Here is a 25,036-nt window from a genome sequence, read left to right as displayed (position 1 = left end):
GTGTGACACAGGAACATCCACTCCATGAGTCAAACCACACAATACAGAAAAATCAGTCTTGTGCAAGCTGGGTTATGTCCTCCTGTCCTAATACACATGTAGTTAATTAAATAACTCACTCAGACTCACTTTCCAAGACCTACTTTCTCATTAAAAGAAACTATTGAGCACCTACTTTCTCAACCAAAAACTACACTATTGCTCCTAATGTTTTTCAAGTAATAATCTCTTTGAAAATTTTGCCTTTGAAAAATAATAGGATAACAAAAAAATATTTTGGTCTCAAAATTGTCGGTTGTTCAGGCTTTTGGTTTTTGCATGTGCACATGAAACATCATCAAAAATGATCGCTAGACGGAAGTGTGCAGCTCAAGATGCCAACTGGAAATGTTTAGATAATTGAATCAGTTTGAAAGAATAAATAAACTAATAACAAATCAATAAATGACTAATATTGCACAAGACCTCAAGAAATAGGATTCGCAAAATTCTAAATTATTTTTGGACTCTGGAAAGAATTCCATTAATAAATTAAATACATCTAGATTTTATAATCCAAGAAGACAAGTGTAGAACATTTTGAGTTATTGCAAGTGTTCGAACTGATGGCCGCTCTGATCCAGACACAGATCCAGACAGATAATCATTCAAAGTGTGTATGCATTTGGGGTAGTATACACCCTCGGCAAATAATTTCCCCGTACGTCACAACCACAACAAGTAACAACTTTGCTGTTTTAGTAAATCTAACCTTCGCTTCTCCAAACACAACATAAGTGTCCGATCCCGGACTCTTGTAGACATCGGGATTCTTTATGACGAAGAGGATGTTCTTTGCCTTGCGAATGGTCACTCTGTTGATGCCCGACAACGGCCGCAGACCCAACTTAGACATGGCTTTACGGGCCTTCTTCTCACTGCGACTCTGTTTCGCTTTACTCGTGCTTTCCTCTCCTGTCAGACTCTGTGAAGGCTCACCATCTGGAAACCCATCTCCAGCTTCATCTCCTGAATCATCGTCGTCATCGTCGTCCGAATCAGAATCATTCTCTAGTATCGACAAGATGTTGTAGTGAATGTGTAGAGTAGATGGTATTGAGTGTGATGTGCTCTGTTGTTGATACCTTTTTGGAGTTCGTCTGGTAACTTGTCGTCTACTGTTGCAACTGCATCATAGGACATGATTGTAGTAGTCTGCACCTTCTAAGACAATGGACGTTAACAAATGCGAGTGCAACAGAGCCGAGATTGCAGAGAAATTGCACGATTCCCCGAGCTTTACAAACGTGTTGAAACTAGTCCCGTATACTAAGATATCCCGTATATTGCGTTCCAGTTTTCCTGTTGTCGCTGTTGGTTGCCCACGGACATGGACAGCGACTATGACCATTTGGAATTTTCGGAACGATCACTACGAATGGGTGAATGCTAGGCAAACGATTAGTGTCTGTGTGGTCTGAGCTGAAACTTCATATTTGACTGTTTGTATCACTCATGACACTGACACACACACACACACACACACACACACACACACACACACACACACACACACACACACACACACACACACACACACACACACACACACACACACACACACACAACACAACATTGAAGTCATTGCTGTCTATAACCTGTTCTCTATTACTATTATCTGCACTACTGATTCCTCTTGCAGCATTCATTCGAAAAGTAAGTGTTGGTTAAATAACTTTAATTTTTGATTAATTAAATAAATCCTATTGTATTGTGTATTCTAGGTCTATGCCATACTGGGTGTGCAGCTGGTTATCACAACGGCTGTGGTGCTGATGTTCAGCTACATGTACGAACTTATATATCTTAATTAATTAAATCATGAATTTTTGTGATCTATAATATTGATTAGACATTTGGTGATGAAGGAACGCCGCTAGTCTAAGTTAGCAGTCATATTGATATTGATTAATTCTGTGTTAGTTTTGGTTGAACTGATAATCAATTTTATGGGACGGTAGTGATGGTATTGCATGTAGCCGTTTGTGTAGTGTGTATATACAGGATGTGTTTATTGTTGGCAGATAATATTGTGTTTGTTATAGTGATGGCATTCATGACTATGTAGTGGATCACCCATGGGTATTGTATACATCTATGTAAGTGTGTGTGTGTGTGTGTGTGTGTGTGTGTGTGTGTGTGTGTGTGCGCGCACGTGTGTGTGTGTGTGTGTGTGTGTGTGTGTGTGTGTGTGTGCATGCCTGCGCACAGGCGTGTGCATACGTGTATATGTATGCATGTGTTTATGTATAGGATTTTGTTTTCTTACTTGTAATTGACCTTGTTATTTCTTTAGAGCTGTGGCATTCATCTTGATTATTGTTTTAGTTTGTGCAACAAACCTAAGGTATTGTTTGCTCATGATAATGAATTCTTGAAGTTTTCATTTCATTGTGTAGGAGAACTGTGCCTTGGAATTATGTGTGCCTTCTCCTATTTGTGAGTCTTAATTGATATTGACTACTTCAAAACTCGAACTTTAAGTTTAAGTTACATTAATTAATTAATATTTTAGATGTGATAGTTGTGGCTTTACTCCGGCTACACTTTAATGATATTGTCACAGTAGAAATTTGAAATTTATGCACAGTATGTATGTAATATCTGTATGTAATATTTATTGTATTTATGTATCTATGCATGGATGCATGTATCATATACATCCAATCTATAGTGCTATATTATCGTATAAGTATTTTACTTATGTTTTAGACCGTAGCACAATCTGTAGCAGTCGGTGTTGTTTCCAGGTACTACACTTACACTAACGTCTATGTTTCTAATAGATCAACTGAATGTTTGTTTTACAGCATGTACGCTCGTGAAGCAGTTTGCACAGCAATTGGACTTTGTGCAGTATGAGTTGATCAGACGGAATTTGCAAAGTCAATATACACATACATTCTGTTTCATATCCAGGCTATTACTATTGCTCTGAGTATCTTTGCACTCAACACAAAGGTTGGCAACATTCGTTGATATTAAAGCATTTAAATGCATAAAAACATATTTAGTTTTTTATTGGTATTAATTAATTAATTGAATCTAATTGCTGAGGAAATTAACAACGAAGGTGTTGTTGATGATTTCTGTTTTAGATTGATTTTACTGTATGCAGTGGATTTCTATTCGTGTCACTCATCGTACTGTTACTGTTTGGAATATTTGCTGCAATCTTTGCAACACAGAAGAATGTAAGTGTCAGTGACATTCATATATGTATTGTTGTCTGAGATGCTTTCTTGTAGCTGGAAATTCTTAATCTTGTGTATGCATCTTTTGGAGCACTTATCTTTGGCTTGGTAAGCTGTCGGCTCTCAGATGCATACACACATGCTCACAAACCCAAACATGCACAGACAAATGGACAGACAGACAGACAGACAGACAGACAGACAGACAGACAGACAAACAGACAGACAGAATGGCCTTGACTAAATCATTACCATCTGGGAAACACATGTTTGACTATTTGCTAAATGCTAATAAAATTCAACGACAATTATCTTCTACACTTGACAAATCCAAGGCAGAAAGTTTACTTGAAAATGCACCAACTATGAGAGATGCCGCCTGCTTCCGTTCCTCAAGAGGCAAGGGCACAGGTGCCTGGTTAAATGCAATTCCAACTCAGGAAGTGTTCACACTCAATAACTGCGAGTTTCGCTTAGCGTCCTTCTTGTAGTTGGGATTGTCCATTTCAATTGGTCAACAACATGCAACCGTGGTGCTTCCATCAATGATAGCAGCTATTACTTGTTAACGTGTAAAACAGGAGGTGGACCTGTGTGGTCTCACGAATGTTTGGCATCTGTATGGTCTGACTGCTTCCGAGAACTTCGCATCCACCATCGCAGAGAACCAAGCAATCGATACACCAATTCTGACAACAGATCAGACATGGTCTTTTTGACTCTGATTCAGGTCACTATCTTGATCTATATGTTTCTCTGGCTCACCCATGGAGTACAGGCATTTCCCCCAAATCCTCGGTGGTTGATGGAGCAGTGGCAGCATAGAGGATGAGAAGAAAAGGAGAAATATAGGAAGGAACTAATACCTGCAACTGCTATAGCCATCCCACTAGTCATCGAACATTACGGCACCTGGGGTGTTGAAGGACAGCGGTTTCTTCAGAAGTTAGCTAAGAAATCAGCTGATGAGGTTGGCAAGCCAACTGAAGCAGAGTTTGTTACTACTTGGAGAAAATAATTCTCAATACAACTCCAAAATGTAATGCGAGAGTCCTGTTGAAGATATCTGCACTGTCCAGAGACAATAAAACCGTTGCCTTGATTGCCACTTAGTTTTTCCTTAAATTGTACCTCAGGGCACTTTATGCCTTGTGGTTTCAGTTTGGTTGGATAGTTATGCATGCTTTTGTTTTAGCTTGTAATTAGGTCATAGAGACTGTTTGCGTTGAGATTACTTAGTATCAAATGTATTATAGTAAAATGTTAAGAATTTAACAGACAGACACACAGACAGACAGACAGACACACACACACACACACACACACACACACACACACACACATACACACACACACACACACACACACACACACACACACACACACACACACACACACACACACACTGATGTACTTGCACAAAGCTACATCACAAAGCTACAGCGACTTAATTAATGTTTGTGCTTACAATTTCTAGTATATTGTGTTTGACACTCAACTGATGATGGGAGGCAAGCATCGCTACTCTATTTCTCCTGAAGAGTATGTGTTTGCTGCTCTGAACCTTTACTTGGACATCATCAATCTCTTTCTGATGATTCTTGCTCTTGTTGGTGGTCGTCGTTGAGTGATGAGAGATGACAATGTAGCAATCAATAGAAATGCTGTTATTGCGTGCCTAGATGAGATTTTAATGAATCTATTAGAACTGACGTAGTTTCTCAATTGATTTTAGTGCTGCTCAGAGTGTGACTATAAACAATAGTTACGGATTGTCATTTCTCTGACATTTTGAGAAAAATGAACAGGTTGAAGGAATTAAATCAATACATTGATTGTACAGTGTACAACAAGACAGAGGGTCGTCTTTCAAGTTGTATTAGTATGGATTCTGTCTGCCTGTAGACTTGAATCCTTTCTCATTGGTTGCATTAATTAATTAATTAATTAAAAAGACTCAGACATATCAGTCTTCTAGCGCGCGCTAAACCTTGCAAAGGTGCCAACTTTACAATTATTCATAATTGTGTGCAATATGAAGGAATTTGACGAGCCTGGTTATCATGGAGTCGATAGACATGGTCGTGACTTTACAGAAAGAGCTATTAGAATGGGTTAGTCATTATCTCTATGGAAACCAGAGAGTGACGTAGTAGATTAGAGAAAACTGACGCCTAGACAAATAATTGCTGAAAAAAACAAGCTAATAATAAGCCGCATGAATTATGTGTTTTTTGCTTCTTTTTAGCGTTTATTCGTAAGGTCAGTTTTTGGTCACGTGATGTCAGATGAAGAGACTACTAGTAGGGTGTCTCGTGTACTCTTCAGGTCTACGCTATTCTCTTCGTTCAAATTCTTATCACAATTGCCATTATCTGTTTCGTCACTTTTGTGTGAGTAGAAAACTCTTGCATATTGTAAATGTATATTTATTGGTAATATAGGTCTAGGTCATTGTCATATTATTTACAACATATATAAACATATATATATATATATATATATATATATATATATATATATATATATATATATATATATATATATATGATAACATGACATGTGTGTGTGTGTGTGTGTGTGTGTATGTGTGTGTGTGTGTGTGTGTGTGTGTGTGTGTGTGTGCGTGCACGCAATAGCTCAGTTGGTTAGAGAATGCATTTGGAGAATGAAAACATCCAAGACCTTACAGGGTTGCAGGTTCAAGTCACTGATGGCGAGCTATGGCATAATTTCCTTAAGCAAGAAGCTTACACGCAATTGCTTCTCTCAACTCAGGAGTATAAATGAGTACCTGGTCATTGACTAGAGTGGACATGATCGCTGGCTTGGAAGTAACATCATGCAGCAGACGCGTACTTGTGGGCCTTGGTGTCCAGTCCCAAAGCTGTGCCATAGTCAGTGCCCCTGGATGACTCTGGTCAAGCTCCAGGTGGATTGTAGCGCTGGCCCTAAGCCTCCACGTAGCGCATGGAGGCCCTGTCTCTAGAGGCAGGGGGAGCTATCTCCGCAACTAACCTTAGGGTTGACGTCATTCATGAATGATGTGGAGGGCTTGACATTTGTCCATTGTCCATTTGTGTGTGTTCATGTATTGTGGTTTGTGCGTTAGTGTCACTACTCATGGGCCTGGGGAGGCCATATGGCCCCAATATTAGTAGGTGTGACATTTTAAACAATAGAAAAGGTCTCATAAAGTTATAACACCAGCAGTCGGCCTTCCCAATTTTGGAGGTCCAGCAATCTTTGCTTTGTGCATGTAGTTGTTTAGCTGAACTCTTCTCTCACATATAAGTTCATAAACACATTTCTCTACCGGTCTTCTGGTACGAAAAGAATCACATGACCTCTTCTAGCCGAAAGATGAAAGCAGAAGAGAAGAGGTTGCATGGCTGTTTTAGCTTGTTTTGCTATGCAGCAACAGCTACTACTATTTTTGCAGCTATCTCTATTATTACGAGTGCTCAGACTCTTTCAGACTGTCTTCTAAACGTTTCTTAAGATTGTGGCTTTTCTAATGTATAGCTTCACACAATCTAGCATAAATGCAGAGAAGAGATAGACAGGAGGCATTAGAAATGACTAACAGAAATAACGTGTTTACAATACAAATAACAGTTACATATTTCAAATGGTCGAGTTTTCATAGAATTAGTATTTGAAAATGGATAACATTAGTAGATGTGTCAATACTCTAACGAAAATGTTGTGGCAAGTTTGCTGCTCCGATAAGTACCGGTAATACAGACTAAAATCTAGACTAACCCTCTTTTGTGTACTTTACACTAGCAATGTCTGTCTCTATTATATGATGTAATGGATTCTATTTGAGCTATTTGCAATATCAAACTCAGGTCTTTCTATGTTTTTATAGTACACCAGTGAAGACATACGTGAATGACCATGTGTGGGTATTCTGGACAGCATTGTGAGCGTCACTGTTATACTGCTCAACCATCACGATGTTCTATATATCTGTATATCTGTGTAGCGGTCTTACCATTTTCTTTATTATTCTTCTGGCTTGCTTTGTTGAAATTCGGTCAGTTATGAGTGTCAATTGCATTCACGCCAAAACTGTGATGTTCATGATTGTCTTGTAGACGACGTCTACCGTGGAATTACATTTTTCTAATTGCCTTTGTAAGTTATGATATCAATCGTGATTTCAACTGTGATGTGTATGTCATTGCTTGCTATTTCAGACTATTTTGGAATCGTTTGTTTTGGGTTACATCAGCAGGTTAGCAATGCAGCTGTGAGGTCACTTAAGTGCACACCAACTATTTTTATTATTGCCTAGTGTGTGCTGTGTGTGTGTGTGTGTGTGTGTGTGTGTGTGTGTGTGTGTGTGTGTGTGTGTGTGTGTGCACACTCGTGCATGCGTGCGTGTGTGCATGCATGCACACGTGCACGCACGTGCGTGTGTGTGTCTGTATGCATGCACGTGCATGCAATGTGTGTGTGTGTGTGTGTGTGTGTGTGTGTGTGTGTGTGTGTGTGCATGCACGTGTGTGTGTGTGTGTGTGTGTGTGTGTGTGTGTGTGTGTCACAGTGTGTGTGTGTGTGTGTGTGTGTGTGTGTGTGTGTGTCACAGTGTGTGTGTGTGTGTGTGTGTGTGTGTGTGTGTGTGTGTGTGTGTGTCAGCAGGAACTCGGTTTCGTGAGAGTGAGTGTACGGTCTGCACAACCGGGCTTTCACTGAAATCTCTTCATGTGCAAAACTTCTGCACATGACAATGAATGAAAGTGTGTGCATGCACATGTGTATGTTGTGACAATTACCATATCTTCTCTAAGGTTAAAGGAGTAGTTCATATAGTCACATTGGTGTATAACTTCTGATTGTGAATTAATTATATTGTTTGTACTAGTTTCTACAGTTGGCAATCAGTTCTGATGGCAATGGGAATTTGTGCGGTAACGAATCCCTACACTACTACAACATGAAAATTTACTGATGCTTGAATGTTTATTATAGGTTGTGTGTCTAGCTCTCACCGTGTTTTCATTTCAAACAAAGGTAGGCAAGCGAAATCACACAAGCCTCCTGTTTAAATTATTTACCAGAATTTTTGTGACTCAGTTTGACTTCACAACATGCGGTGGAATGTTGTTTGTGAGCCTCATAATATTTGTGGTGTTTGGAATTTTTGCTGGCATCTTTGTTGTCTACGTGGGCAATGTATGAAAGTCTCACACATACTCATCCTGATTGTGTTTATGAGTTTTTGTCTTTTTTGCAGATATTGTATCTTGTTTATGCCGGAATTGGAGCAATGTTGTTTTCGTTGGTAAGTCCCACTTTCCTGTATTCTTAATTCAATTAATACTCTAACAACGATTTGACTCACTGCATCGTAGTGCAGAATTCATCGACGAAAATGTTACCATAATGACATACTAGCAGTTTTCAAAGTTATCTGCAATGTGAATTGCACTCGTAACTGAACAAGATTGGCCTTGGCACATGTTGCATTGTGTTATGCCTGTCTGCATGTGGTTGTCATTGTACTTGCTTTTTTATGCTGACTGTATTGACATGCATGCCATTTCAAGGCAGGAATGTTGTACCAATGCTTTCCAAATATCTCATAACTATTGTGTGTGTGTGTTTTACTTTTAGTGTATTTGATGTCTGCATGCTTACTGTAGTTTCTTTTTACTAGTATCTGGTGTTTGATACTCAACTGATGATTGGTGGCAAACACAAATACGCTCTCTCTCCCGAAGAATATATATTTGCAGCTCTCAATCTTTATCTCGACATTGTACTGCTGTTTCTGTACATACTTGCTCTACTGGGTGGTGGTGGCGGCAACAACTGAAATTACTATGACTATTTGTATGTACACATATTAGTTAACTGTAATACAAAATTTAAGTTTTGTGCATGGTCATATGTAGCAGGAAGATAAAAGAGTCATGGATCATGTGATCCTGTAGCAACCATTGTCGTAGTTTTGACACTTTGGTATTTTCGTTTCACAAAGAAGTTGTACTTCTGATGCTCAAATATAGATATGAGAATGTTCTCTACAGATGCCAGATTTGACATGACACAAACTCAGTACGTCGACAACACCACATTCAACTCATTTGCCCTTGAAACATCTAAATTTCTTTAATTAAAGACTGATAAGGAGGCGCCGGCTACGAGAAACGCAGCAATCACACAGAGCAACCTTGCAAGAGTCTGGATCAGCAACGCAACAAATCAAAATTCTTTCCTCTAGTCCTATTAGACATCATTTCACTGGTTTCAAGTTTAGCTGCTTTGCTGTAACTGCATGCATGGTTGGCATGCAGAGAGTTCAGGACAAATCCAAGGCGAGAAAGTATGCATGGCATCAAAAAAAGTCTGGTCGGCATTTTTGATCACCTTCACTTTCCTGGGGTCGGGCATGGTGCATGGTTGGGCATGGTGCATGGTCACAGAGTTGTTTGATCAGGTTCAAGTCTTCAAGTTCAAGTTTTAGAATTTTTGCTATAGAAAATACATTTTAGTGTCTATGGAAATACACAATCATCAGTTTTCTAAAATGCATGCCTTGAATATAAATTCGTCTCGCGGCTAAAATGGATCATGTGATTTTGATACTTTGGTATTTTCGTTTCACAAGGAATCGTTAAAGTTGTGCTTTCTGGAGACGGTCTGCGTATGGAGTCTGGAGATGGTCTGGAGCCTGTTTGTCTGCGTATGTGTCTGTGTGTCTGTCTGTGTGTCTGTCTGTGTGTCTGTTTGTCTGTTTGTCTCTCTATGTGTCTGTCTATGTGTCTGTTTGTCTGTCTGTCTGCCTTTGTGTCAGTCTGTGTGTCTGTCTCTGTGTGTCTGTGTGAGCATATGTCTGTGTGTCTGTTTGTGTGTCTGTTTGTGTGTCTGTTTGTGTGTTTGTCTGTGTCTGTGTGTTTGTCTGTGTCTTTCTGTCCATAAACATGATATCTCTTGAAAATATGTCTTAACACATATCAATACCGTACAGACGTGATTAATACCCCAGGCCAGTAAAGTCCCATCCCCACCTTTAGTCCAGGTCCTACGATTTTCACACCTTTTTGTTCTTTAATCGGTGCTAATTGACGCTTTCTATACAGACTAGCTTCTTTAATTGCCTACGAATTTGGCAACGTGTTCTAGGCAGCTATGCCCAACAGACATCATAGATTCACTGTTGAATACAAGATCAGCGTTGTTGAATGGCATCGAGGCAATGGCTCGGTGGTGTCAAAAACTGCCAACCAACTTAGCATTGACAGGAAGTGTGTGAGGGACTGGAATGCAAAGAACAAAGAGCTAAAGCGACACGAAGCAACTCCGAAAGGAAAGAAAGCAAGAAAGATTCACGACGGACGTGAACCATTAAGTGTACAGCTTGATGACCAGGTGTTTGACTTTTTGCAAGAGAGGTGAAACTTTGGCCTGGCAGTTTCTAACGTCGCACTGATAGACGTAGCACGGGAGGCTGAAAGTCTTATACGGGAACCGGACACTGCCAGGCTCACGTGAGTCTGGGGACGCGGCTAAACACAACAACGGACGCGCAAGTGTCATGTAATCAAAACAGTCCTAGGCTAAATAGCTATGGGCTACGCCCTTTTACTAACAACCAGTAGTAAGTAGACGTGCAATACACTACAGGTGCGAGGCTAAAGTATAGTCGCTCCCAGACGCTCTCTCAGAGCCGTGGGATCAATGGTACAATACGCACCCCCAGCTAAATGGGGTGCGTATTCTTCTAGCCTCTATGATACAACGCGCACCCTAGCTAGCTAGCAAGCTATTTACGTACCAGCAAACAAAAGTGATATACAATATATCCTGTACACTCCTACTTTATTAGTACACCCTTATCCGGGATAATAAGCAATTCTGTAGATTGTCGCGCCAAATTGCAGGTTGATCAGTAGTCCGTTCAGGTTTATGTAGTAGATCAGCAGTCCGACGAGTTTATGTGGAGGGAGAGGTATGGCAAAACCAGGCAGCAAGCTTTACAAAACAACGTTGTTGACTTAGCAGCGCGATACCCGATACCGCGGTAACCTCAATGACATTCCTACCATTTCTTGACTCAGTAGAGTTAGGTAGAGTTTGTAGTTTAGTTGAACCGTTCCAGCATAGCCTAGCTACTTTGTAATTCTGTAAACTTTGCACAACAAGAAATATGCTCATACTCTAGACTCTGCGCGCGCGGACAAGAGTGTAATGTTTCATAAAGTAGGCGTGTGCAGGATATATTGTATACTAGGATCCATGGCCCGTCCTTCGTACACGGGCAAGATACTGTAGTGTAAGGATAGGTCTGTGGACACGTCACGTGCAATCTTTGTTGCGAGGTCCCGGATATGCTGAATGAATTCGAATCTTGCTCTTCGCCCTTGTTTCGATCGAAATCGACACACTCCCCGTGTAGCGCTTGCTGCAGAAAACGTGTAGGTTGGATTCGGTGCAAATGCAATCAGAATTTGGAGAGAAACGAAAGCGCTAGAAGAGTAAGTTTCGTCGGCAAGAGATATTCGATCGCTCGAAGCTTTGCGAAGAACGACGATGCATACGGTCTACACAGGACTGGTGTGGACGTGTGTTCGAATGAACGGGAATGTGTCGAAGCTTTGCGAAGGACGACGATGCATACGGTCTACACAGGACTGGTGTGGGCGTGTGTTCGAATGAACGGGAATGTGTAGCGTTTGCGTCATCGAGAAATTTTACGCGGGGGTCAACCTCTCGAAAGGGGACCCGGTGCATAATTTTTTTAATTTTTTTACACAAACCATCGCCTGTGCGTGCCGAGTGTGCTTGCCGATTTCGGTTGCGAACGGACAAAAGACGTGGCCGCCAAACGCGAACATGCACACACACACACACACACACAGACAATTTGAGCTTTATATATTAGATCACTCTTGTTTTTGCTGGTATGTAAATAGTAGGGTGCGCGTTGTATCATAGAGGCTAGAAGAATACGCACCCCATTTAGCTGGGGGTGCGTATTGTACCATTGATCCGAGCCGTGTACTGTCCTGCAATTCTAGACTCGAGCCAGTCTCTCCCCGCCTTCGTCATTCCCAGATTGTCTGTTACCGGTTTTAGTCTACGTGTCTCTCATGCCGTCCTATTAGTCTCGCGTAGCCAGACCCCTTTCCGCCGCGGCCTCCCCGGCGAAATGGGGTCTGGTGTACGGCCTTTGATGTCGCTGTGTGCCGCGTAGCCAGAAATCGGCTATCTAAAGACCGGATTTAGTTTCTTAAACGCTTCACTAAAGACGAGACTGGTATGCACGCAGTGCAATCCTATCTCAATAGCTTCTCTTGTTTCGTAGAGAACAACTCGAAGACTAGAGCTAGAGTCGTTGCTGTTTGTGAAATCTGCATGTCTACAGCAGCGATTAAACGCGGCCGCGGGGACGTTGACGTCGACAGGCATCGATTTCATGCAGCCATGATCGACGTCGTACGATCTAGCGTTGTGCGCTCTTGTCACAACGGAGACTGAATGCAAACGTACTCGGTCCTGTTTGCTGTTTGCTGTTTTTTGACGTCTAAAGCGACCGCATACAGTCCGGAGTGAGCGATGTCTGGAAGGGCTTGAGGCCTGTCCACACTGGCAACTGGATCGCGATCCAACCGCAACGCTGTCCACACTTGCAACTCGATCGCGATCGGATCGCGATCCGTCCGATCCACATCGCGAGGTGGATTCGATCGCGATCCGATCGCGATCGGTTGAATCCAATTAGAAATAGTGGGCGTTACCTTCACGTACGCTACGCGTGTAGTCGGAACATCTAACACTCCTCACTCGTCTTTGTTCTCGCTCACCTTACGTCGCTGTATCAACGCTTTCTACAAGCAAAGAAACCACACATACACATCGGTCATCAGTCACGTGATAGCGAAATGAGGCGGAGGTATCGTTTTCAAAGTGCAGTGTGGACGCTCGCTATCCCGATCGGATCCCGATCGGATCGCGATCCATTCTGGTCTAGTGTGGACAGGCCTTTGGAGCTGCATGACGTCATCGAAACAAGATGAGCTGTCTTTCTGTGTTTGGGTAATCATTTCATGTGTTTTGTGCTTTGCTTTGATGAACACATACAGTAGCAACCAGGAAGAGACCACGTTGTGATTGGAGTAATATGAACGGAAGCAGCTTGGGTTGCAGACTTCACTTCTGACACTGCATGTCAATCTGTGGAACACGCAAGTCTCTACTACTTACATTATATGATACAGTATCTGCCTGGCCCTGAGTAACCTTTACGTAACGATCAACACTGCATGCGTATACTGCATGATCATCATGTATTTATTCATAGATATACATATACGGTAGTCCATATATAGCTAGTCTAGAGTTTTTTTACTAAATCTTTGTACTAAATAGACAACAGTTGGTCACTGTATCTTCTACTCAGATCAAAGTTGGGATCCCACTATACATTTCCATCAGATTGTATTGATTTGCAAGAATTTCATCTAGTTGATATGTATTCGAGTGCCTCCACAGTGAGGTGAAAGAAAAATTTTTGATGTCATTTAGTAAAGTAGACAGCACATTGAGAGTTCTGATAGCCACAACAGCATTTGGGATGGGTGTTGACATTCCCAACATTAGGTGGATTGTTCATTGGAGTCCTCCAAGACTCATTGAAGATTATGTCCAAGAGACTGGGCGAGCTGGAAGAGATGGCTTGACAGCAACTGCACTGCTTGTATATGGACATCTGCACAGGACAGTTTCATCCTCGATGAAAAAGTATGGACAAAATTTTACAACTTGTTGTAGGAAGTGCTTATTTGCTGATTTTCTATTTGCTGGTAGTGAAGACAGTGCAGGAAAAGGATGTGGTTGTTGTGATGTTTGTGCACTTAGTTGTGACTGTGGTAACTGCTGTACCTTTGACCTTCCAGTGAAATAAATAACTGCATGTTGTAATAACTGTCTAAAATTCTAGATCATGTAGCGCTGCATGCATGATCATAAATCATGCAATGAAACATAACTGTCTGACATGTCGACGTGCTTTTGTGTTTGGTGAAACAACCAGATGCTATCACTTTGTTGAGCAAGAGAAAACAGTTGGATGGAAGTAGTCTCCCTGGAGCTCCACATACTCTGGAAGTTACGCTGCAGGAACACGCGTAATATCTAGCTCTTCCAAACAATACATCGAATCTGTACCACCTTGGGACGTCCAGCATTTCTGTCAACGTGGTCTCTTCCTGGTTGCTACTGTATGTGTTCACCAAAGCAAAGCACAAAACACATGAAATGATTACCTAAACACAGAAAGACAACTCATCTTGTTTCGATGACGTCATGCAGCTCCAAGCCCTTCCAGACATCGCTCACTCCGGACTGTATGCGGTCGCTTTAGACGTCAAGAAACAGCAAACAGCAAACAGCACCGAGTACGTTTGCATTCAGTCTCCGTTGTGACAAGAGCGCACAACGCTAGATCGTACGACGTCGATCATGGCTGCATGAAATCGATGCCTGTCGACGTCAACGTCCCCGCGGCCGCGTTTAATCGCTGCTGTAGACATGCAGATTTCACAAACAGCAACGACTCTAGCTCTAGTCTTCGAGTTGTTCTCTACGAAACAAGAGAAGCTAATTGAGATAGGATTGCACTGCGTGCATACCAGTCTCGTCTTTAGTGAAGCGTTTAAGAAACTAAATCCGGTCTTTAGATAGCCGATTTCTGGCTACGCGGCACACAGCGACATCAAAGGCCGTACACCAGACCCCATTTCGCCGGGGAGGCCGCGGCGGGGGGTCTGGCTACGCGAGACTACCGTCCTATACGCATACGGGAGACTAAAAAACGTTCTGAAGATGGCTGCTGGAGGGTTTAATGCTCGATTTGTAGATGAATTATCGGACAGATACACATGTCCGATATGTATTTTGGCATTGAGAGAACCAGTGATAAGTAAATGTGGCCATTTGTTTTGTAACGGTTGTGTGAGGCCTTTGCTAAGGCGCGGGAGCATTGTGTGTCCTTTGTGTAGAGTGGAACAGGATGAATCGGAATTCTACCCAGACAACTACGATAGAAGAGAAATAATGAATCTGAAGATCTACTGTGATCAACAAGAAAAGGGATGTGGATGGAAAGGAGAGCTAAAAGACAGAGACACACACAACCAGACTTGTGGTTTTGTTGAAGAAACATGCAAAAATGGATGCGGAGAAATTTTGATGAGAAAAGATATGGAAAATCATATGCAGGAAAATTGTAACAACAGGAATGTCGATTGTGACTACTGTAAAACCATAGTGACATTCAAATTTTTGGAAGATCACTTTGGACAATGTGAGATGTATCCAGTCGAATGTGAATATTGTGAAGAAAAAGTGCCTAGAAAAGAGGTAAATCAACATGTCAGTCTTGAAGGGACATGTCCTGGATGTCCACTAGAATGTCAATTTAGTGAAGCAGGTTGTCCGTTTATTGGCACTAAAAGAGAATTGACAATGCATTTACAAAATGATTTTATATTTCATCTTAGTCGTATGATGGATCAACAGTCCAATTCCAAGGCATTACTTGTAGCCACAAGAGTTAGTCTTGCTAAACGAGAATGTGAACTTGAGAATTTAAAATCATTTATTACCAAGGAGATTGGAAAGCCCGTTTCTCAATCTGATATTTGCGTGTTTGAGTGGAATATAACCAATTGGTCAGAAAAGACGCGCAAATCACTCGTTTATCCCAACTGGTGCATAGTGTCAGAGCCATTTTACAGCGGACCGCAAGGGTACTGTTTGTGTCTTAAGCTTTATCCAGGTGGACGTCGCTTTCATAGGGAATCTCATGTCTCTATTGATGTTTGGGTGTCTAAGGGAAATTATGATGACAAGCTTCCTATAGATTATCAGCAGCACTGCAAGTTCTCCTTTACTCTAATAGACCAACAACTTGATGCAAAGAATGTGGTTTTAAGGCGTGAAAAGACACTCAAGTTTACTCCTGAAAGAACGTGTGAAGCTATCGATGATTTTCTAAGTCACGAAACAATGAAGTCACGATCGTACCTTCGGAATAATGAACTCTTTCTTCAGTTTTGTCTTCAACTCAACATGCCTTAATTAATTAACCTTCAATGCGAGGAAGTCTCTAGTAGATAGAAGCTAACGCAAATTTAGCACATGGATGTTTTGTACAACAAGTTCTTATCTTGTTGCATTTTGAGATATAAGCTAGTAGCTGTGGAATATGTCTTTTTGCATTGTGGACATTGTACTCTGTTCTTGTCTGAGGTTTTGTAGCTTGTTCCTGGTTCTGTTCGAGATGTGGTAGCAGCTGTGGTCGTCCTGCCGTCCTGAAGGCATGCAGTTGTCTCCAGTTCAGTGAATGGACCTGCATGGTTCTGTAATGTTCTTTGTCACAAGGAAGGTTTACGTATTATTTCGGTTAATGTGACGTTTTGTGAACGCGAAACTTATGGCGCATTTCTCTAGTCTCCATGCACTGCCTAATCCATCCAAACTCTATGCACAAACTAATCCACCGTCCCACTGGATTAGTTTGTGGAGTTTGCGTGAGCTCAACCGGATGATCTACTAGCTAGCTAAAAAGAAATGCGCCCAGTAACTGCCTAGGGGTCAGGCGCTGAGTGATAGACGATATTCGGGGGTGGGGGTGGAGCTCCTACAGCATGCGCAATCTCGAGGGTAACACGCACCTGTAGCCGATCTCGCTGTACAGAAAGTCCACGTTTCCGAGTCTGCTTCTGAACCGTAGATCATCTTGCCGTTGACTAGGCTTTGTAAGTAAGTTCACTGCTTACCATTTCGTGCATCTTGTGACAGACTTTGCCTGCGTAGAGACGCGTAGGAAGCCATTTCTTGAGTACGGCTTCTCAAGGGTAAGAGACTGCTGTTCAAGCTGAAGTCGCCTGATTCACACTCTGAACAGATGTACGTGGAGTGGAAAGACAGACTACTCATTGCTTAGTGATGGAAGTTTTGTCAGATGAAGATTGTGTGGTAGGGGAACCCATTCGGTGTAACCGAAACGTGACGCACTCACTGTCTTTGTGGCTGAAACTAGGACTACTTTTCCCCCATCTAGCGAACTACTTGAACTGTGGAACTGTGAAACTATGTATCTTGTCGAACTAGAGTCAGCAAAAGTTTGTCTAGCCTATCCAACTCGTCATGGAAGGCGGTGAGCTCATGAGCTTACACATCACTTGATGTACCTTGGCCTGATTCTTTGTTTGCTATACAGAAAAATTGTCTTGGCTGCTTTCAGTCGAACTCCACACTGTATCAAGCACATCTCTACACAAAACCTCAGTAAGTCTTGATTTTATCATGAGAATGCCTTTCCTTGCAACCCAGATTCTGCAGATACAAGGTCTTACTCGAGAACTCTAATCTTGTTTAGAAGTTCCACTATTTCATTTGCTTGCTGTTCAATTATCGGACGTAAACCATCAGCTTCAGCGCCTTAGTGACATTTTTGACAACTGACATCTTCAATTTTGAGATAACTTACTATACACATGTCTTGATCAACTGCAGATGAGGTAGAACAGCCTCTGCTTTCTGATTTAGACATTACAGCTATGGAATAGTGCGTATGTGTTGTGTTACTTTAGACATAACTGTTGCTGGCACTTGTAGACTGGCAGTGCTAATTGTAAACAGACTACAGAGTCAGTGTACTGTGCTCTTATCCGCGTCAGTGTACCTAGCGAGTGCAAGTTATCACAGTAAGAACTACAGCTTGGCCAATCACATATATACAGAAGCAAGCTAGACTGCCCAGAAACAACGCGGAACGCCTACATGTTTGGTTACCTGAAATGGGTTTCCAGGTGGCATGATTTCACTCGCCAAAACTAATTCATCTCTAGGCAATGAGTAATCTGTGCTTTCACTCCACGTACATCTGTTCAGAGTGTGAATCAGGCGACTTCAGCTTGAACAGCAGTCTCTTACTCTTGAGAAGCCGTACTCAAGAAATGGCTTCCTACGCGTCTCTAGACAGGCAAAGTCTCTCACAAGATGCACGAAATGGTAAGTAGTGAACTTACTTACAAAGCCTAGTCAACGGCAAGATGATCTACGGTTCAGAAGCAGACCCGGAAACGTGGACTTTGCGTACAGCAAGATCGGCTAAAGGTGCGTGTTACCATCGAGATTGCGCATAGTCTAGAAGCTCCACCCCTCGAATATCGTCTATTGAGCCGGTGAACCATTTTGGTGCAGTAATTATACGTCGATCCATCACAGTTGTTCCTGTTCATGTTGACGTCGCTTGCCCCTGAGAAGTTTGCAAATTATGTTGTTATAAATCTAGTCTGGCTTTTATTGTTTGCATGCATGACCAAACATCAATTCTGATGGACTTTATTTAATTAATTTAGTAGCTCTATTGTTTTTGTGATGCCACCTAATTGATAGGCAACTAGAAATCTATCCAACTTGAGTTGCGTTTGAATCCGACTGATCAGCGTTCATGACTTTCTTGAAGGTTTGCACCAATCTTTCTGCCAACTGACTATATTGTAATAAGTATAGCGTTATAGGGTGACTGTTAGAGCAACGTCCACTGCTAGCACGACAACACTACGCATGCCCAACACCTATTACATCATACACTAACCTACGCCCTCCCTAATGTTGTAGCCTACTACATAGTCACTTAAGTAATTTGGTGGTCTTGTAGTCCGTCTAGGTCTTATGTCCATGGAGTCTTCAGGCAATCTGTCCTGGGCTTGACGTACATTGCAATACGTGTGAAGTTCGAATTCGTCAAGTGGTGGTTAGGGACTAGTTCCTCTGGTTGATTATGTGTCGGTTCTGATGTCGCTTCAACATCTGCTAGTTGTTCCGTCTCCTTTGAGTAGGGACGTCCTTGCTCTAAGGTCGTTTTGGTGTGCAACGGGGGTGGAACGGCTTGTAACCTTGTTTGTGCTGTTGAATCTTCCTGATTGTTGTTGGGAACGTCAGCCGGGCTTTTAATTGTCTCTGAATTTTCTTTTGACGCTCGTTGATAGCATGGTTTTAGCCGGTTATAGTGTACTACTTTTCGACGACCTCCTCTCATTGGTTGAATCGTGTAGCCAGTCTCCCCACGTCGAGTCATAATTTTGAAAGGACCGGTCCAAGGGCAAGTGAGTTTTCGATTACGTCCCGTCGGAGGTGTAAAAAGATATACTTTGTCTCCAGGGGTGTACCTATGACTGGGTCGTGAGTGTAGTTACGCCTCTGCGCCTCCTGTGCTGCAACTAGATAAGCTTCCACTATTTCTCGAGCAAGTATCTGGCGGTTCTGCAAACCGGTCATAAAAAGACTGATGATCTTCGGGTGGAGTTTGAGAAGTGTCAAAACAAGAGTCTGCAGGCAACCTGAGGGGAACGCCCGTACACTAGCTCAAACGGAGAGTAACCAGTCGATGCCTGTTTGCTAATCGGTTCGCACCCAACAATGGAGACAGCCACAAATCCCAATCGTTTGGACTATTGCTGCAGTATTTAGTAAGCATGCCGATGAGTCTGCGATTCAGACGTTTGACTATACCGTCACATTGAGCATGACCCGGAGTAGTGCGCACCTTAGCAATTCCCAAGCAATCGCATAGCTCTTTGATTAGTGCACTCTCAAAGCTTGGACAATGATCGGAAAGCAGTATAGCAGGTACGTCGTGACGACTCACAACCTCTTCTACAAGCGCTCGGGGGACGGTTTCGGCCTTCTGATCTTTCAAAGGAACAGCTTCCTGTTAGCGAGTAAAATAGTCAGAAACCAGCAAGACGTATTTGTTGCCGCGTTGTGTCACCGGCAGTTCCAGAATATTCATGTCTACCATTTCAATGGTCTGCCCACTGCGATAGACTGAAGGTTTGCTCGTTCGGAACGATTGGGCTTACGGTAGCGTTGCAGTTGTCACAATTTTATATATATTCAACAGCGTCTTTCGAGTAATTGTGCCAATAAAACCTTTCTCTCACCCAATCTGCTGTTTTGTCTATACTCAAGTGACCACTAAAGGAATCGTCATGAAGTTGTTGTAACACGTCGTGGACGACAGAAGTTGAAAGTATTTTAGTTGTAGCTGGCCCCTGTCGCGGTCCCGGGCTACAAAGTCTACAAAGTACGTCGTCCTGTATCACTAGTTGGCTCCATATTTGTCGATATCGCAAGGCGACGGAATGCCATAGTCCGCTTGGAGGTGGGCAGACGTTACTGGTCACTAACTTGTCGATTACCCGTCGCAGTATCGGATCTTGGCGCTGGAGGTTGGCTAGCTCCGCGTTCGTTTAACTAGGAGCAATGCTGATGTTTTGGCATACAACAATATCAGGGTGACAAAGACTTACAGGCTGCTTCGTATCCTCACAAGAATGGGGCCGTCGTGACGAGGCTTCAGCATTCGTGTGCTCCATTCCGCTTTTGTCGCGGACTTTGAAGTCGTATTGGCTCAGTTCATTCACCCAGCTGGCGAGACGGCCATTTCGTTCTTTGAGAGATCGCAGAAACGTCAATGGCTGATGGTCCGTGATAACTAGAAATGAACGTCCATAGAGGTGTGGCCGGAAATGAGCAATGCCCCAAACGATTGCCAGGGCTTCTTTTTCAATGGCTGGATAGTTGCTTTCTGCAGAGTTTAGTTGACAGCTAGCGTAAGCAATAGGGCGTTCAGCTCCGTTTTGGACTTGAGATAAAATGGCACCAACTGCGAAATCGCTAGCGTCCGGTTTCAGCCGAAAACGTAATGCAAAGTTGGGATAGGCGAGAACTGGAGCTTGACAAAGAAGATGTTTCAACTGGGCAAATGCCGTTGCTGCTTCTGTCGTCCACTGAAAGTCACCTCTTTTCGTGTTAGTTTGTTGAGCGGACTAGCAACATCAGCGAATTTGTCGATAAAACGTCGGTAATAACTGGCAATGCCGAGAAACGCCTTGACCTCTTTAACGGTCTTGGGTGTTGACCAGTTGAGAACTTTTGCCAACGTTGACGGATCAGTCGAAATACCAAACTTCGAAGCCTGATGTCCAAGATAATTCACTTGCGTTTTCGCAAAATGGCATTTAATGGGAGAGAGCTTCAAGCCAGCTTGTCTGAGACGGTCTAAAACCAGTTGGAGTCGAACGAGATGCTGCTCAAAGGTGCTAGAGAATATGATAATATCATCTAAGTAAATCAGACACGCGTCCCAGGTTAGTCCTCGCTGCATTAGTTCCACGAGGCGTTGGAATGTAGATGGCGTATTACATAGACCCAAAGGCATAACTTGAAACTCGTAGTGACCGGAATGTGTAGTGAACGCAGTTTTAGGCTGAGACTCGGCGTCTAATTCGACTTGCCAATAACCACCGGCGAGATCTAACGTCGAGAAAAACTGCGCATCGCCGAGAGCTGCTAATGTATCATCTACTCGTGGAATATGGTATGCGTCTTTTACGGTGACATCGTTGAGACTGCGAAAGTCAATGCAAAACCGAAAACTTCCATCTTTTTGGGTACCAAAAGGACCGGTGACGACCATTGGCTAGAAAATGGTTTGATGATATCGTTTTCTAGCATGCTCTGTACTTGGTGTTCAGCTTCCTGACAAAGACTAAATGGTTGTCGATACGGTCGTTGTCGCAGGGGATGATGGTCGCCTGTGGCAATATGATGGCGGGTTACATGGGTACGTCCAAAGTCGGATAGCCCTGTAGAGAATAGGTCGAAATATCGGTCCAACAAAATTCGAAGTGCTGCCTGTTGGGCTGACGTCGGCTCACTTTGTGACCAGTCGAACTGACTCCAGTCGATAACCTTGCGCGTAGAGCAAAATGCTGTCGTTTTCGATACTGAGCAGTTCGTAGTTTGTGAAGGCTGTAGGGTTGTAACGCCACTGAGATCAGCGTCGACGCAAACGCGGTCGAACGTCTTCCCACCATACAGCTTGACGGTGCCCGCCACGTTCAAAATGCGGACAGGTATTTTACCCAAACGACCATTAACTACTGCCGGAGTTGCAAGTAACCCTAACTTTTTTCCAAGTTTGTGGATAGGCTCGAACAAGCAGTCGTTACTTTCGCATATTATCTCTCCGTGTTCTCCAATCAAGGCTCCTAGTACAATCACTTCTCGCTGGTCCAGCGTAAGGGTAATATCGTCTAGTAAGGCGACGCGGTAACCCTGTGTTCGAGATGTACTTTTAGTCTGTCCTTGAATCGGTATCAAACGGCCTTGCCAATGCAAACAGTGCTCACTAAACAGTACATCAATAATTGCATTCAGTGTCAAGAAGTCAACTCCTGGTATCACACCTACAGACACGGTAGCAACAAATAATCGGTGTTTTGTTTCCAAGTATCCAAGCTTCACGGGTAAACGGACCTCTTCCGGATCCGTTACAGGCAAATGCTCACCGGTAGCCATTTCCAGAGTTAAAGACGATGAAGTCAACGACAGGGTGGTGGCGAGGGACTCGGGTAGAATAGAAACACCCGCTCCTGTATCCATTAAACATCGTACTTGCTGTCCGGCAATTTTAGCCTCTACATACACCACGTGAATATCAGTTGACGTGATTGTTCCTACTACTGCAGTTGGCGGTTGTCTATCACAATCAACATGGACACCTGAATACTGTGGTATTAGTGTATTCCATTTGCTACGTTTACGATCTGCTACAACCTCAAAAGAAGGGCACTGCGATCGGTAGTGACCAATCCCCCCACATCTCCAGCACTCCACAGTCCTACGAAGTCCGCTGGCTAGCCCTTTGCCTTCGTTGCCTCGCTGCCCTCGTCCTCTGGTTGCACGGTAGTCGCGAGGCTTGTCCCAGGAGACTTCCCGCAAGGCGGCGGTTATCTCCTTCATCGTCATGACTAGCTGTTCATGAAAACTGACTCCTGGAATTGCTGAGGACGACTTCGCTGCCCGTTCCTCCGTACGGCGTTTGGCTTCCAACCTATTGATTGCTTCTAATTCGAGGACGGCCTTGACTGCATCGTCCAACAACTTTGGCTTTGCATGACGAACGCGTATGCGGAAGTCATCCTCAGTCAGGCCATCGATGAATTGATCGCGCGACAGCAGATCTCTTTGTGCAGGCGCCATTTTGGAAAAACTCGGAAAGCCAATGTGCGAAGTGCCATGGCGAACTCGAGAAGTTGCTCCCGTCCCTCTTGGTTCTTGCCCTGAACTCCGTGCAGTAAAGCTCCGATTGGTCCAGACGTTCAAAATGAGAGGTTAGAGCCGATTTCAACGAATCATACAGAGATTTCTCCTCGGCGTTACGTGACCTGAAAAGTCCACGCGGATAGCCCTCTAGCCGTAGAGCAAGATATTGTCGCCGTTGTATATCGTCCCACTCATTGACCTCCGCGTGCAGCTCAAAGTCGTCTAGCAAATCACGCCATCGCAGATCAGGGTCGCCTGTGAAACAATCCGGCAGCACCGCCGGGAGTCGTTTGTCCGAAACTGTGCTGCTGTTTGCTTGAGATGGAGATGGCTCCACTTCGACGTGCTCGTTGCTCATCCCACGTCTGTCACCAGTGAAATGGGTATAACGTTATAAAGTAACTGTTAGATCAACGTCCACTGCTTGCACGACAACACTACGCATGCCCAACACCCGCTATTACATCGTGCACTACAATATAGCTAGATACTATAGTTACCAGGATGATAACTACGAAGCACCTAGCTGTTGCGTAACATGTTTGATTTTGTTCTGTACGTGCCATAATCGAAGTTTCTAAAAATGTTTCCTGTGAATTGTCGACCACTATCAGACACTAGCGTACGAAAATTCAACTATTTTTCTTTCAAAATTATTTTCGCAGTTGTTGATCGGCGAGGGGGAGTTTGCCCCTCTTCCCTCAGCTCCGCCGCTACTGGTTTGGATTGATTTTGTCGGGTAGGCGTTACCACGTAGCGTGCGTGATTGCCACGTGTCGTTCTTAATGCGCACGCAAGGCATTCATGCCCTAATCTGTTTGCACGTGCTGGTGTATCATCTAGTTGCAGCGTCCAACCATGAAGATATAGAGAGCATTAACACGTATTGCTTTAGTATGGATTGATACAACGTCGATGGCTACAAATTTTCCTTTCAGTCAATTCTATCTGTACCGTAGTCACTAAGTCAGTCGATAGCTCAAGCTCGCGCGGATCCACAGCCCCAAGATGGCGGTGCACGATTAATAGCAATAAAATAAAATTTACATTAGGCTGCACCGAAAAAATTGTCTGATTGGAGTAACATGCAGCGGAAAAAGACAGGCGGGCAGATTTTTAATTTTTTTAATTTTTTTTAATTTTTAATTTTTTGATATCTATGATATGGTTTTACTATCGACGTTTGACACGTATCGACGCTTAAACTCGGCATGGAGCTGCACCTCATCATCTAACTCCGCGTCTTGTTTGGAGGAAGTGTCTGTGATCGCAGTTCGCACGCTATGTACATCGTCCACCCGATCACCTACTCCAATCTCTTGCAATACCTCACGAAGTCTACAGTTCCCAGACACACGAAGAATCTTGCCATCTCTCAAAACGCGTGCTCCCTCGGACACGGATACGCACAGAGCAACAGAAGACATTTTATTACTTGGTATGCGCGTGCGCAAAAAAATTACCAGCGGCCCTCCAAACACGGGCGGGCGGGTTACCCCAAGCTGACAATTTTTCGGTGCGGCCTTAAACAAATCGTGTGTGTGTGTGTGTGTGTGTGTGTGTGTGTGTGTGTGTGTGTGTGTGTGTGTGTGTGTGTGTGTGTGTGTGATACCTCTTCTCACCTTCGAAACGGCACTACGCACTAAGCTGCCAATTAGCCATCT

The 25,036-nt window shown here is 43.2% G+C and overlaps 4 protein-coding genes and 1 long non-coding RNA gene across 5 annotated transcripts in view; 3 read left to right on the top strand and 2 right to left on the bottom strand.

Moving 5' to 3' along the window:
* LOC134194521 (nascent polypeptide-associated complex subunit alpha-like) overlaps window positions 1–1,314 on the bottom strand; it is a 2,728-nt gene extending 1,414 nt beyond the window's left edge. Inside the window, exons 1-2 of the mRNA XM_062663462.1 lie at window positions 1,125–1,314; window positions 752–1,050 (exon numbers count right to left, since the gene is read on the bottom strand). Of these exons, the coding sequence (XP_062519446.1) occupies window positions 752–1,050; window positions 1,125–1,182 (357 nt within the window). The 5' untranslated portion in view covers window positions 1,183–1,314. The remainder of the gene's footprint in view (window positions 1–751; window positions 1,051–1,124) is intronic.
* On the top strand, window positions 1,315–5,060 carry LOC134194520 (protein lifeguard 1-like). The gene is made up of 12 exons (XM_062663461.1): window positions 1,315–1,421; window positions 1,682–1,695; window positions 1,764–1,828; window positions 2,085–2,138; window positions 2,336–2,386; window positions 2,439–2,478; window positions 2,752–2,789; window positions 2,850–2,895; window positions 2,959–3,000; window positions 3,138–3,233; window positions 3,288–3,341; window positions 4,711–5,060. Exons 1-12 carry the CDS (start codon window positions 1,370–1,372, stop codon window positions 4,858–4,860), a joined length of 702 nt encoding a protein of 233 aa, XP_062519445.1. The 5' UTR covers window positions 1,315–1,369; the 3' UTR covers window positions 4,861–5,060.
* A 180-nt stretch (window positions 5,061–5,240) lies between these two features.
* LOC134194901 (protein lifeguard 1-like) lies at window positions 5,241–9,273 on the top strand. The gene is made up of 12 exons (XM_062663881.1): window positions 5,241–5,347; window positions 5,482–5,495; window positions 5,562–5,626; window positions 7,108–7,161; window positions 7,225–7,275; window positions 7,337–7,376; window positions 7,439–7,476; window positions 8,107–8,152; window positions 8,214–8,255; window positions 8,319–8,417; window positions 8,479–8,526; window positions 8,902–9,273. The coding sequence occupies exons 1-12, from the start codon at window positions 5,269–5,271 to the stop codon at window positions 9,058–9,060; spliced, it is 735 nt and encodes a 244-aa protein (XP_062519865.1). The 5' UTR covers window positions 5,241–5,268; the 3' UTR covers window positions 9,061–9,273.
* Window positions 9,274–13,520: 4,247 nt separating this feature from the next.
* On the bottom strand, window positions 13,521–14,996 carry LOC134194944 (uncharacterized). Its single transcript, XR_009972265.1, has 2 exons — window positions 14,418–14,996; window positions 13,521–14,360 (listed from the first exon to the last, which is right to left on the bottom strand). It is a non-coding gene; the product is annotated as an uncharacterized LOC134194944 (long non-coding RNA).
* Window positions 14,997–15,061: 65 nt separating this feature from the next.
* Window positions 15,062–16,608, top strand: LOC134194900 (TNF receptor-associated factor 5-like). Its single transcript, XM_062663880.1, has 2 exons — window positions 15,062–15,168; window positions 15,248–16,608. Exons 1-2 carry the CDS (start codon window positions 15,128–15,130, stop codon window positions 16,326–16,328), a joined length of 1,122 nt encoding a protein of 373 aa, XP_062519864.1. The 5' UTR covers window positions 15,062–15,127; the 3' UTR covers window positions 16,329–16,608.
* The last annotated feature ends 8,428 nt before the right edge of the window (window positions 16,609–25,036 follow it).

Source organism: Corticium candelabrum, chromosome 19, assembly GCF_963422355.1.
Source record: "Corticium candelabrum chromosome 19, ooCorCand1.1, whole genome shotgun sequence".
Taxonomy (NCBI): Eukaryota; Metazoa; Porifera; class Homoscleromorpha; order Homosclerophorida; family Plakinidae; genus Corticium; species Corticium candelabrum.
Note: the sequence above shows the minus strand (reverse complement) of the source record. Positions and strands in the feature narration are given on the sequence as shown.

What these genes read in the sequence shown, in the direction of transcription:
- LOC134194901 (XM_062663881.1), top strand. Translation starts at nt 5,269, where the DNA reads ATGAAGGAATTTGACGAGCCTGGTTATCATGGAGTCGATAGACATGGT. An exon ending in GCTTGCTTTGTTGAAATTCG is followed by an intron (nt 7,276 to 7,336) that starts GTCAGTTATGAG and finishes ATTGTCTTGTAG; the next exon opens with ACGACGTCTACCGTGGAATT. An exon ending in GTTTTGGGTTACATCAGCAG is followed by an intron (nt 7,477 to 8,106) that starts GTTAGCAATGCA and finishes TGTTTGTACTAG; the next exon opens with TTTCTACAGTTGGCAATCAG.
- LOC134194520 (XM_062663461.1), top strand. Translation starts at nt 1,370, where the DNA reads ATGGACAGCGACTATGACCATTTGGAATTTTCGGAACGATCACTACGA. An exon ending in TGGGTATTGTATACATCTAT is followed by an intron (nt 2,139 to 2,335) that starts GTAAGTGTGTGT and finishes TTATTTCTTTAG; the next exon opens with AGCTGTGGCATTCATCTTGA. An exon ending in GCAGTCGGTGTTGTTTCCAG is followed by an intron (nt 2,790 to 2,849) that starts GTACTACACTTA and finishes TTTGTTTTACAG; the next exon opens with CATGTACGCTCGTGAAGCAG.
- LOC134194900 (XM_062663880.1), top strand. Translation starts at nt 15,128, where the DNA reads ATGTCCGATATGTATTTTGGCATTGAGAGAACCAGTGATAA. An exon ending in ATTGAGAGAACCAGTGATAA is followed by an intron (nt 15,169 to 15,247) that starts GTAAATGTGGCC and finishes TCCTTTGTGTAG; the next exon opens with AGTGGAACAGGATGAATCGG.